This window comes from Salmo salar, chromosome ssa23 (genome assembly GCF_905237065.1).
Source record: "Salmo salar chromosome ssa23, Ssal_v3.1, whole genome shotgun sequence".
In the NCBI taxonomy this organism is placed as follows: Eukaryota; Metazoa; Chordata; class Actinopteri; order Salmoniformes; family Salmonidae; genus Salmo; species Salmo salar.
Window position 1 is genome coordinate 10272165 of NC_059464.1, and position 13905 is coordinate 10286069.

The following is a 13905-nucleotide window of genomic DNA, read 5'->3' on the forward strand; positions in this document are numbered from 1 at the left end:
ACGCGCACACACACACACACTTCATAGGGACTGACTGACTGACAGACAATACGGACGTAGAAAGTCGCTGGGCAAATTAGGTTTAGTCACTCAACAGACACGGAACAACGGACAGATTATTGATTCAAACTCATTCACCTTGGTTGAAAAAAAGCCAAAAACAAGAAACACACGAGCCAGACTGAGAATCCGTCCCAGCCTAAACAGTCACATGGACAGACTGAATGACTGGGCGCCAAACAGACTGAGGGAGGAGTCACTGATGGATGCTGATTCAAACTGTTCTGATTCTGTCTTCAGAATATCCCTGAATCTTTCATCCACTGTATCTTCCTGTGCTGATTCAGTTCCCTGTCTTCCGAAGAATCTCCCTGTGTTGATTCAATTCCCTGTCTTCAGATGAATGTCCCTGTGCAGAATCAGTTCCCTGTCTTCAGAGGAATATTCATGTGCTGATTCAGTTCCCTGTCTTCAGATGAATCTCCCTGTGCTGATTCAGTTCCCTGTCTTCAGATGAATCTTGCTGTGCTGATTCAGTTCCCTGTCTTCAGATGAATCTCCCTGTGCTGATTCAGTTCCCTGTCTTCAGATGAATCTCCCTGTGCTGATTCAGTTCCCTGTCTTCAGATGAATCTCCCTGTGCTGATTCAGTTCCCTGTCTTCAGATGAATCTCCCTGTGCTGATTCAGTTCCCTGTCTTCAGATGAATCTCCCTGTGTTGCCCTGAGGGCCATACTGGTTCTGCTTTGGCCGTTATTTGGGCCATTGTGATGAGAGATAAGATAACATAAGACGCTCATAGGCCAGACCCTTAGTCCAACACACGGTAAGGAGAGGTTATTTTAAAATACATCGTTTGTGTAGCGTTAGATACCCCACTGACCCCATTGAACGGTCTTTGTGCGTGGTCGAGACACTTGATCAAGACTGTCTCCTTTGCCTTGCTTGTACCGTACACCGAAGTGTATTTTCTAATGTAGACAACTTTCACAGAGTAGCATTGAGCATGATACCAGCTGCATTCACTGTCATGAAGAGAATACAAATGTGTCTTAGAATACAGTTTCAGATGACGTTGGAGACAACATTCTTGAAGATCTGACAGCATTTGAAACCTAAGTAAAGGGCGGTGAAAGTGTTCAGTTATGACATTTAGACTGATTCCGGTAAAACACCCAAGGTAAAGTGCATCGAACTTTGTCCCTGTCTGTCTGTCTGGCTCTATGACTGTATCGGATTGCCTGTAAGTGATGTGCTCTTGCTAAGACTTGCATCTTCTGTGTAGGAGTCAAGATCAATTTGAAGTTTGACTGTTCCTTTTTTCCGAGTCAGGGTTTCAAACTCTCACCTCTATTAGTTTCAACAGGTCAAATCAGGAGAGCTAGGTCGTCCTTTTTTAAAATCTGCTTTTCAAGGAAACGCACTGTTTGGACTGACGACAGGAATATCATAATGATCATGATATTGTTAGCAGTGTTACTGACAGTGTAAACAATGTTACCCTGATGCTGGCTGCTGCAACTCTGGGTTAGAGAACAGGCAGTAGACTGTCAGGGGGAGAGAGGCAGAACTACCCGAGAGGGTGTGTGTGTGCGTTGAGCAGAAGTCACACACGCACGCACTCACACACCCACACACCCAGCTCCCTCGCGATAGAGTAGGCAAGTCCGAGCACCCAACTCAAAGTGAGTCAGTAGAGCTATCGCGTTTCCTCACCCTCCCCACGTCAGAGTCTGAGGCTTGGCCCTTACTCACAGCTTCAGTACATACAGACGCTGCTTCCGCGAGCCCCGGCACTCTGCAGGACTTAACCCAACCAAGCCGCTCATACACACAAGATGGGAGCCTGCTGCCTGGAAAAGAAAGAGAGAAAGTTAGGGAAACTTAACGGCTGGAGAAAGGTAAAGTTCTAATTCTTTTGGAATTGATTACTTGTTGAAGCTCTTTCCTATTTTGAAGCTTTTAAATGCACTTTTATGATCTATTTTGGGGTGGAAATCTATTAGCGTATTCATACTGAACACTTAAGTTCTTTCTCGCATCATATGCAGTTGCTTTGGGGTTTTGCCAGTGCTGTATGGTAGGCCTATACCGAGTTGAGTTTTATTTTATGCTGCTTTTAACCAAGTCTTGGGGAAAAGTTATTTCTCTGCCTGCAAGTCTTTATAATTATAGTTTGTGTACACTTGGGATATTTGGTAAGATTTTGAGAAGTACACCAAGATAAATGGATGTAATGCTGGTCCTTTGTCTTGATTGGACTGACTACAGCAGAGCGCACCACTGCTCAAAGCTGCAACAGTCATGGATGCTTTGTCTGAATTGGGCTGCCAGTGCCCTGCAGATAGAGTCTTTGTGGGTCTGTCGGTTGAGTTTCTGTGCTATGGCTTTCAGGGTTCACTGATACATTTTTATCAGTAAATTGATTAGTAAAATCTTAGTAAAATATTAATGTAGACTTTCTGAGTCCTTTTGAGAGTTGTGAGACAGCTGTTTGCTGGAGATGCTTCAAGTTTACTTTAGCTTTTCCATGTTCGTGGAATTTATTTCAATCTTAATTCCTTAATTGACAGAATAATGAAGACATCACCCCACCTTTGTTTTGGTAAAAAAAAAAAAAAAGATTAGGGATGGTCCTGGAGAAATGTAACCACTCTCAAATAATTCAAAGCAAGAGTTATGCTACCAAGCACTGATCATCCATGATATCAAAATGGTAGCTTGAACTATGTTTTGAGGCTATACAGTGTTTGCTTACATTTACTTTGTATACAAAAATTGAAGTATAACAAGCTTCTATTTTGGGTTCTGATTGGGTACAACAGTTTGAACTAAAAAAAAAAAATGGACGTAACAAGGATTCTAGCTTTAAGGACATTGTTGTTGCTCTGTTGTTCTCTGAAATGTCTTCCACCATTCCGTTTATCCGGAGAATCTGCATGTCTCCAAACCAAGTTGTTGAGTTAACAAGGAAAGTGGCCTGCCCGATACGTGGTGTTTCCATTTCTTGCTAATACCACCTGCCAATGCCCCGTGAGGTGGTTTCTTGGCAGATTTGTGAAAGAGTTGACATCTGCGATTGAATACGGTGAGGCGGTGTTGAACTCCTACGTCTAAAGGCCATGATGAGTGGGTTAGTGCAGCGTATCTAACTGATCTCTCTGTAGGTTGAGATAGGGCTGCTAAACACACGTGAAAACCACCCGGAGCTCTCTGACAGCCTGCACTGACGGGACATTCAACACTGTGGTCAGATTTGAGTAATTTGCCTTATCGTTTCTTTATTTGTTCCGCCTCTCTTTTTCTCTTTAATCATCTATTTTCCCCTTTCTCTTGTATCATGCTGTCCCTCAATTCCTCAGATGATCTTATTTGTGGGCTAATGATGGCATGCCTATGGGCACACATGCATGCACGCAGACACATAAACAGACACGCGTTGCCATCGCAGCCAGAGCCAGTCGGTTGTAAGTCATCAGAGGAAGTGAGAGGTAGTGTGGATTCAGGCTCTGTGGGGTTGGTCTCTAAACTTACTGCCCTCGTCCCTGAGGAAACATATGTCACTGTCTATGTTACCCCATCATAACCACTGTGTAATCCCTGTGCGCCATATGTTTGCCAAGGCCGGGGGAATCAAGCGCAACTTAATAAGATTACCTGGCACTGAAGTTGTATGCGCTGAAATCATATTATTGCATAACGTTCTATTTTTATAAAACCGTGCTATTTCAATCTACAAATTCCCCATCTTGAGCAAGAGTCATATTTTCACTTCTATGGAAGTAGTGTTGAATTCAACAGTGTTAAGTTAGCTGAGAAGTCCGTCAGGAGTTCAGCAGTGGACTAACTGTTAGTCTGCTCAGCTGACAATATGAGGACACAGTGTCCACTAGTGGTGGAAAGAGGATATTAAATGACATTTGGAGTTTGGAGATCCTCTGTGGCCATCAAGGGTGTTATAAACTCAAGTCATTTCAAAAGATGCCACAAGACATGCTCTGTCCTGTACATCCCTATCTGCCGGTCTTCCTGTCTGCCTGCCTGTCTGTCTGTTTGCTTGATTGTATGCCTGCCTGTCTGTATGCCTGACTGCTCTCCACTGTGTCCTGTCCTATAGGATCAAATCTGAATGGAGGGACATATCTTCTTTTTTTTCACAACGAAATGCCATCACCATTCAGTTCTATACTGGCTCTGCTGCAAAGGCTTCTGGGAAACACAGCAGCTCCCTGCTGGATCTCCCCCACCACCTGCGCCTAGGGGAGGGAGGGAGGGCTTCCAACAGACCTCTCTGAGCCCATTCTCTCATGGTGAGCTTCTGTGTCAGAGGCCACAGCATATCTGAATGAGGCATTAACATCAACTCTCATTGTCATTTACTGTCAGCTCATAGAGATTCATAGAGACAACCTAGGGTGGGGGATACCGAAACAGATCAACACAGAGAGAGGGGAGGAGGGGGAGAGATGCAGTAGGGATTCAGCACACGCAGAGGGCTGTATGGGTTAGGGTGTGTATATGGGCTGGGGTGTGTATATGGGCTGGGGTGTGTGTATGGGCTAGGGTGTGTATATGGGCTGGTGTGTGTGTATATGGGCTGGGGTGTATGTATGGGCTGGGGTGTATGTATGGTACAGGGATATGACAAATGCTGTGCTGTGTGTTCTGCAGAGCTGTTGTTGAGTCCTGATGAGAGGAGACGGCAGTGTCGTTGTTTTAGCCGTGGCTGCTCCTTTCTCCACCACCTCGCAGAGACATCCCCCGCTGTTATAGTCCTCATATGATTTAGTATGCAGTGTGTTATATAACGAGGGCTTCTTCTCATTTTTCTTTTTTGTCTTCCTTTCCTTTCCGCCACCCTCCTCCCTTTCTCTGGTTCGCCCGTCTCGGCCACGGGAGGATAATCTGGATGCTTTGATCCCTCGCCCCGTCATTCCCATTCCGCTCGATGGAAGACTCCCGGGAAAGTTTTGCTTGCCGTTGCCTACAGACGAGCGCTTACATGAGAACACTCAGTTTCACAATCGTGGATATTCCTCTCGCCATACCGGGGGGGTTGTTTCACAATAAGCATTGAGAAACCTTGCTGAGGAGGAAAGAAAACTGAAACTATATTGAAGTCTCCTGAATAGGCCTGGTTCCGTTTCAAATGACAAGCATCCCAATTACACAGTCAGTTGAAATGATAGCGGACGGCTCTTTTTATTTATTTTTTTTGCGGATGGCCTCCGGCCTTTGCCTGTCTGTTTGTTTGTTTACATCTGCTCCTCCAAGGGCAGCCAACCCATTGATCGTAGAAGCGAGAGAGAGAGAGAGAGAGAGAGAGAGGCGAGACACCAAGATTAATGACACTGTTGGGAAGTGGCAGCAGGGAGAGAAATTGACATGTAAGTGGCTGAGAGTGAGGGAGAGGTGGAATGAAAGAGGGGAGGGAGGAACTACTGCTTTTCACTCAGCAGTTGAACCACTGGTGTGTCCTCGTGATGGCTGGGCTGCCTCGCTGGTGTTCGGAGGGGGGAAACCTCTCACTGAAACAGCCACCAGCCAGCCAGCCAGCCGCACCACTCTCTCTGGTCACGTGACACTGTTGCCATGGCGTTGGGATGTTCTGGTAATTGGCGTACACAGACAGAGTGGAGGAAAGAGGGAGAGAGCGAGCGAGAGAGAGAGAGAGAGAGAGTTGGGGGCTGATCTGATGTCAACCCAAATTGGTGAAGGATGCAATTATCTACCATTCTCTCTCTTTGGTGTTTTCTCTCGCTTTACTCTCGCTCCGCGGTTGTGTAAAAATAGCCTGCCACGGATACCCTGACAACCTCTAATGTTATTATGGGCTGTGGATAATGAACAGCCTGTGTGGTCCTGCTGACAGATGTCAGGCAATAGAAAGAGAGAAAAGGGGCCCTTCCGTCTCATTTCCCCCACTACTGCGTAAGGTACAGTTATACATGCGTCCCCCGTGCCTCCCTCAAATACTGTATTCAAAATGGCTGAATGGCAGCACTAGTCTGTGGTCCTCTGGCAGACAGATAAGAAAGAGAGGCTTTCCTCATCCTTGCTTATGTCAGGGAGGAGGGAAGTGGGTTATCTGCAGTGGCAGGGCTGCAGAGGAGAGGAGGGGGAAGAGAGGAGAGGAGGATAGAGGAGAAGAGAGCTCCTGTATCCCTGGCTCCCATTCTCACCCCTCCCCACTGCCGGGCTGTGCTGCTGGGGGCTCCCCCCCCGCTCTGCTTTGCTCCGCTTTCTGTCAAATCATGTGTGCTGTGTGCAGCATGTTGATGGGGATGGTAGACTAAAAGCAGGGGGGGAAGAGACAGAGAAAGGGGGGGGGGGACCGAGAGAGAGACAGAGAGAGAGAGAAATGGAGGGAGGGAGAGAGCTGCAGCAGTGAGAGTGCAGTGGAGTTAGATTAATACAGCAGAGGAAGCCCCCCCCCCCAGTCAGATGAGCATCGCAGTGCTTTTAGTTTTTTTCCTCTCCTAGTCCTCTCTCCATCCCAGTGTTTCTTCCCTCCTCCCCTTGTCTATTATTCAGCCGTGCTCAGAGCCCCCCCCTAGCTCAGATCTAGCTCATAACTCCATAGCGCCAGCTGCCACCCAGCTCTGTGGATCTCCTAGCCCAGGACGGAGCTCCTTACCCTGGCTACAACACCTAGCCTGCTCCCCCTCTCTTCTTACCTAGACATGGAGACCCTCACTGAGACGTCTGCTGAGAGAGAGCGCGACCAGTCATCTTTATCTAGCTGTTCTATTAGCCGTTGAGCCACAACACCAAGGGAGCAGAGAAGAGGAGAGAAGAAGGGGATTTTTTGTTGTTGTTGCACTAAAGGAATCCCGTTCATCTGCCTCGCTCTATTTTACCGCGGTGGATTACAGTACTGCTACGGCCGTTGCTGCTGCTGGCTCTCTGTCCTGTAGGGAGGGAAAAACGGGGTCCAAAATGCCTGAAGTGAACTACCTGTTGTCTGTGTCTTGGGGTTACATTAAGGTGTGTTTTGTGCCATTAGCTCACATTGCTGCTTGGGATAACATGACATTACACTGTGTTTTGGTGTTTGAGCTGTTATAGTATTTTGGTGGTCTCTGTGTTCTAGAGCTGTGTGGTTGAGTTGTGGTTGTGGTCGTGTTCTATCCAGTGTGATGGCCGTGTGATCTGATAGAACAGAACTGGTGTTATCTAGCTGAGCTGAGTCTCCATCTTGCCTGCAGCTTTTCAGAACAGAATAGTGTTGCTGTGGATGGGGCTAGGGATCTCTCTCTGAAAAAACACACACAGACAGATGCTGCTGCAGTGGTGGTGCTTCCCTACATTCCCATGCAGATCCTGTGTCGTATGCACGGTTTTCCTCATAGACTGTATAATAATACAGGGTTTTATACATTGTAGATTTGCAGAATTTCCCCTTGCAATATGATCCATAAACCATGAATGTGAAACCAGATGAATCTGCACTGTATAATATGATGCTCAAGGGGTTCGAGTTGTTATATGAAAACAATCAAATTGTTATTTTCCAACTCCCTTTTGTGCTGATTCTGTGTAACGTCTCGAGATTTGTTTCGAGATTTTGTTTAATGTTTGTATAAAGCCTGACTGAGCATACAGTAATTACCAGTGACCATGTTTTTTTCCATTGAATCTTCCAGTGGCATCATTTCTTCCAGGTTTTCCAGTAGTTTCCAGGATCCTGACCTTTTCCCTCTCTTTTCTCCCCAGTTCAAGAGAATGTTGAATCGGGAGCTGACACACCTATCAGAGATGAGTCGCTCCGGAAACCAGGTGTCCGAGTTCATCTCCAACACCTTCCTAGGTAAAGCCCTGATCACAAACACACACACACACACACACACACACACACACACACACACACACACACACACACACACACACACACACACACACACACTCATTTGGTCAGCGTTTCACAAACTCGGTCCTGGGGACCCAAGGGCTGCACATTTTGGTTTTTGCCCTAACACTACACAGCTGATTGAAATGATCAAAGCTTGATGATTAGTTGATGATTTGAATCAGCTGTGTAGTGCCAGGGCAAAAACTAAAACGTGCAGCCCTTGGGGTCCCAAGGACCGAGTTTTGGAAACCCAGCATTAGGTAAATTCATTTGCTTTTGATGCCTGACTGTTCCCACCCACTTCTTATAGACTTCTTAAAACACATTTTAATAAACTTCTTAAAACACATTTTAATACACCCATACAAATGCGTATATGTGTGCAGTATACCGCAGTGTGTCTGTGGGGTTCTCCCTCCATTTTGTCTGAGTCTGGCTGTGGCTGGCTGTTTGCTTGTTGCTGGCGTATACTGTAAAACACTGCATCGACTCTGGTTGATATGTTTATGACACGTCCTGTCCGCTCTAAATGCCTATTCAAACTAAATCAGAGAGGAAAAACTTTAAGCTTTGAGATGGTTCGCTGGCTACGCACTTCATAGTGAGGTGCCTCTGCCGCTGGTTGATTGACAGCTGAGATTTCTAGGCAACATCAGAGCCGGTGGATAGACAGATCGAGAGAGGGGTAGTTGGAGGTTCCAGTCGTGACTCTGTGGATGCCTCCCAAAATGCACCCTGTTCATTATATAGTGCGCTACATACGGAATAGGGTGCCTTTTGGGACACAGTGTGATTGAAGAGAAAGGACAATACGGTCGTCCGTGGCGTGCTATCTATCTGCGTATGTCCTGTACCATATGTGATGCGCCGCTATCCGAATCCAGTCCTATCTAGTCGAAAGTGGATGGATTCTCCCACTGCAGCGTCTGAGCTAGAGAAGATGGGGGAGAGATTGGGAGGGGGGAAATGGGGAGAGATGGAGGGACCGGTGTTCCGCAGTAGAGGTGCGGCGGGGGCACGGTGGAACCCCCTCATGAAAACTGAGCAGCCCATTCAGTGACTCATCCCCATGTTAATGTGTCTCTCGCTTTCTTTGCCCCCATCCCCCCTCGCTCCCTCCATCTCTCCATGCCTGAGGAAGTTAGTGCGTAGATCAGACACAGATGGGAGATGGAAGTTTCTACCTTTCTACCGCTCCATAGTTCCCTGTGGGATGGAGCAGTAGGAGTGGGTTAGAGCTAGAGCTGGTTGGCTTCATGTTAATATGGGAAAGAGAAGCAGAGGAAAGCACTGGGAGACAGACAGCTGGTAGTTTGTCCTAAGCTCACCACTGACTGGGATGATATTTATAATTATGTTACAGTTCATTGTTTCTTTAGAAGACGAAGGCAGGGCCTCCCGAGTGGCGCAGTGGTCTAAGGCACTGCATCGCAGTGAAAGCTGTGCCACTAGAGATTCTGGGTTTGAGTCCAGGCTCTGTCGCAGCCGGCCGGGACCGGGAGACCCGTGGGGTGGCGCACAATTGGCCCAGCGTCGTCCGGGTTAGGGGAGGGTTTGGCCGGCAGAGATGTCCTTGTCCCATCGTGCACTAGTGACTCCTGTGGCGAGCCGGGCGCAGTGCACGCTGACACGGTCGCCAGGTGTACGGTGTTTTCTTCGACACATTGGTGCGGCTGACTTCCTGGTTAAGTGGGCATTGTGTCAAGAAGCAGTGCGGCTTGGCAGGGTCGTGTTTCGGAGGACGCACGGCTCTCGACCTTCGCCTCTCCCGAGTCCGTACGGGAGTTGCAGCGATGAGACAAGACTGTAACTACCAATTGGATACCACGAAATTGGGGAGAAAAGGGGTCATAAAAAAAAATATATAGAAAAAAACAAAGGCAAGGGGATAAAATGGCTGCCTTATTCAAGTCTCCCTCACTACAACACACACAGACATCATGTTCCCACCCATGTTGTTGTTCATATTGTAAAGTTATCCTGGGACGCCTTGTTAATCCTCTGGTTGATCCCTTTAAGTGAGTGCATCATATTGGGCAACTCATCCCTGAGGGACTGTGGTTTGGAGATGATGGTGTGTGCGGTAGGGCCATTCACGTGCACTGGCTCCTCTCCTCCACAGCTGTCCACTCATCCCGTAACACCCTGACGGACAGGGCTCTGTCCAGCTCGCTACCACGGTAACAGCCAGGCAGAACTCATTAAGGGGATTTAAAAGCCCAAATCCACCCACACACATGCTCTCTCTCTCCTGATCTCTCGCTCTCGCTCTCTCTCTCTCTCTCTCTCTCTCTCTCTTTCTCTCTCGCTCTGGCATCTGACTTTCAAGGGGAGCATAATATGGAACGGACAGGAGGGGATTCAGCATTTCAGAAGAATAAATGTGTGAGAAAGAGAGAGAGAGGGGGAAGCGAGAGATGGGAGAGAGAGACGTGACAGTCTAGTCTGGGCCTCAGGGGAAAGAGGTCATGTCAACACTCCACCTGCATGGAAAACGGTGAATTAGCAAAACCACTACAGACAGACAGGCAGACAGGCAGACAGACAGACAGACAGGCAGGCAGGCAGGCAGGCAGGCAGGCAGGCAGGCAGGCAGGCAGACAGACAGACAGACAGACAGACAGACAGACAGACAGACAGACAGACAGACAGACAGACAGACAGACAGACAGACAGACAGACAGACAGACAGACAGACAGACAGACAGACAGACAGACAGACAGATGCTACTATTTGAGGGTCCATATAAAACCCATTGAAAAATAGAACGACGTTCTATGTCTATGATCAAAACCTACTTCCCCTTTCCATCCACAGAGTTCTGGTCCATTCTGTGTGTATTGGAATAGGAGAGTGGGCTCAGTGGCGTGTCTGAGCAGCTAGTAGACATCGCTTCACTGGTGATAATGATGATAACGATGGTGATAATGAATTACAGGACCAGTGTATTGCTCTTCCCCTGTTTCCCACGCGTCACGTTACAGCGTGCTTAATCGCCCATTCTCTATAATGACTGAAGGAGGAACGAGGGAGAGAGAGGGGGGTGGGGGGGGGTAGAGTGACAGTGATTATTTGAATTACAGCAGTGGTAATTGAATAACTCTCAGCGGAGGGAGGCAGGATAGTTCAGCTGTGAGAGGGTTGACTGCAGAGGAGTGGGCGTATACTGTAGAGTAAAGAGCTATATACCACTCCACTAGAGCATGTGATATCTCATACATGTGGGGTTAAGACCACTGGGTGGGAGGGGGCACAGCACCCCCTCCCTTGCCTTAGAGATGTGAAACACCTCTGGGAGATGTGCAGGTGGAACATTCTGTACCTTCTTTACCCCTTTGCTTCTCAATGGGATTGTCTCTGTGGTATTATCAACGTATGACCTTTCGAGTCAAGGGAGCAGGAGCCGAGCAGGGGAGAGAAAGGACTGGTAACGTGTTAGAGAGAGGGAACGCGTTACAGAGGGCACGTAGCAGGAGATCCAGAGGGTGAGGGAGGAAGGAGAATGAGATGGATGAATGAGTCTATTCTTTCTTTTTAGCCGGTGCAGGTGCATCCAGACCAGTGCACCTGGGACCCGGTTCACAGGCAGTCTACACAGCAGCACAGTCAGAGTTCATTGCAATGACCTCACTAAACCGAATGTTCTCTGGTGGGGAAGTGAAAGTGAACGGGTCATCTCACTCCCTTTTCCCTCCTCTCCTCTTTCGTCCTTCTCTCTGTGCTCACGCGCGCGTGCCACACACACACACACACACACACACACACACACACACACACACACACACACACACACACACACACACACACACACACACGGAGTGTCCTAACCCCCCCTCTGTTTTCTCTCTCTCTCTTCTCTCCAGACAAACAGAACGACATGGACATGCCGTCGGTGACGCCCAAGGAGAAGGCCGGTCGGGAGAAGAAGAAGAAGCAGCAGCTGATGATGACTCAGATCAGTGGAGTGAAGAAGGTCTCTCACGGACCCTCCCTCTCCAGCTCCTCCATCTCACGTTTCGGGGTCAAGACGGACAAGGAGGACATGCTCTCCAAGGAACTGGAGGATCTGAATAAGTGGGGGTTGAACATCTTTACCGTGTCCGAGTACTCCGAACATAGACCGCTCACCTGTATCATGTACGCCATCTTCCAGGTACGTTATAACTGGCTCCTACACTCGCGCGCACACACCCACATGCACACACACAATATGTTACAGCTGTACGTTTTGTACCGAAAACAGCACTGACTCATGTCCTCGTGTCCCCTGTAGGAGAGAGACCTGCTGAAGACGTTTAAGATCCCGACGGAGACGTTTGTGGCGTACATGATGACCCTGGAGGACCACTACCATGGAGATGTGGCCTACCACAACAGCCTCCACGCGGCAGACGTGGCCCAGTCCACACACATCCTGCTCTCAACCCCTGCCCTCGACGTAAGCCAACGACGCTAGGCTCTTGCTTACTTCGGCACATCCCTCGGAAAACAATCCGGGCCCCACACCCTACCGTTGCTTCACCAACTCACCCTAATCCCACACCCATCCGAACTCATTGAACGCCGCCTTGGTATGCGCTCACTCTACTCTCGCCCCAACCTATCGTAAATCTTCCCCGGGTTTTTAAGTTCAAACCTAAACACCTTCCCAAGCATGCTCCAAAAGTAATCTTCCCTCAACCTCTAGACATAAACCATTCGTTTTCCTCCTTTTCTCCCTCTCTCCTTGCCCCCCCTTCCCCCCCTCACACTCTCTCTCCCTCCCGCCACACAATCTGTTCGTTCTCACAGCTCCTTTCCCTCCGTGGTTCTATAAATACAGTGGAACCTCATCCATGACGCAGTCTAACAGCATGACCCAGCCCTCAACGCGTCACAAGCCGCTCTCTTCTTTTTATACACTCACCCCATCCCTCCATCCATCATGTTTATGGCCCTGCTCTTATAGCCAGCAAACCCAGTGTCAAACCACTATGGCTGAGTGCCTATAGAGAGACCCGAGACAAGGTTAACATAAGCTAGCCACCACGCTAATGTAGGCCAGCACAGTGTTTTTCGCGATGTTGGCTGTTAGCGATAGCGCACACCGAGCCATGGGAATCAATGAGAGTGGGCTGCACTGAGATTAGCTGTTCTCTGTGGCTGTTGTTTTGAGTTTTTCGCTTGAGAAATTCTCAACCCCGGACCCTCTTTTTTTCACACAGGCGGTCTTCAGCGATCTGGAGATCTTGGCGGCCATCTTTGCTGCAGCCATCCATGATGTCGACCACCCGGGGGTGTCCAACCAGTTCCTAATCAATACCAGTGGGTCTCTCTCCTACACCTGTTACTGCATCCCTCTGCTGGGAATAATGTATAGATAATGTATAGCTATATCCATATTCATCAATGTAGTGTTGAACAAGTGACTCACTCTCCTTTATCTTCCCCAGACTCTGAGCTGGCCCTGATGTACAACGATGAGTCTGTCTTAGAGAACCACCACCTGGCTGTGGGCTTCAAGCTGCTCCAGGAGGACAACTGTGACATCTTCCAGAACCTGACCAAGAAGCAGAGGCAGAGTCTGAGGAAGATGGTCATCGACATGGTCCTGGCCACTGACATGTCCAAGCACATGAGTCTGTTAGCGGACCTGAAGACCATGGTGGAGACCAAGAAGGTGACCAGCTCTGGGGTCCTGCTGCTGGACAACTACACAGACAGAATACAGGTAGGTTTATCTTCGCCATCATCGTTCTGTCTCTTCGAGACCCTTCTCCTCTCCCTATTTGTATTGTAATAGCTCTAATTAGTGCCTGGACTTACAGAAACATTAAGGTAGCCTCCCACTGGCCTCCCGAGTGGCACAGTGGTCTAAGGCACTGCATCACAGTGCTAGCTGTGCCACTAGAGATCCTGGTTCGAGTCCAGACCGGGAGACTCATGGGACGGCGCATAATTTGCCCAGTGTCGTCCAGGTTAGGGGAGGGTTTGGACGGCAGGGGTGTTCTTGTCCCATCGCGCACTAGCGACTTCTGAAAAGGTCGCCAGGTGTACAGTGTTTCCTCCGACA

General features: G+C 48.6%; 1 protein-coding gene across 4 annotated transcripts in view; it reads left to right on the plus strand.

Moving 5' to 3' along the window:
* The window catches only part of LOC106584037 (cAMP-specific 3',5'-cyclic phosphodiesterase 4B), a 309843-nt gene that overhangs the window by 291967 nt on the left and 3971 nt on the right, over positions 1–13905 (plus strand). For 3 of the 4 annotated variants that reach the window (XM_014168843.2, XM_014168844.2, XM_014168845.2), the window contains 5 exons: positions 7717–7810; positions 11717–12006; positions 12127–12291; positions 13058–13157; positions 13286–13563. In XM_014168843.2, coding sequence (XP_014024318.1) covers positions 7717–7810; positions 11717–12006; positions 12127–12291; positions 13058–13157; positions 13286–13563 — 927 coding nt within the window. Of the gene's footprint in view, positions 1–6566; positions 6988–7716; positions 7811–11716; positions 12007–12126; positions 12292–13057; positions 13158–13285; positions 13564–13905 lie in introns of those variants that run through there. The other variant, XM_014168848.2, reaches the window with a different exon arrangement.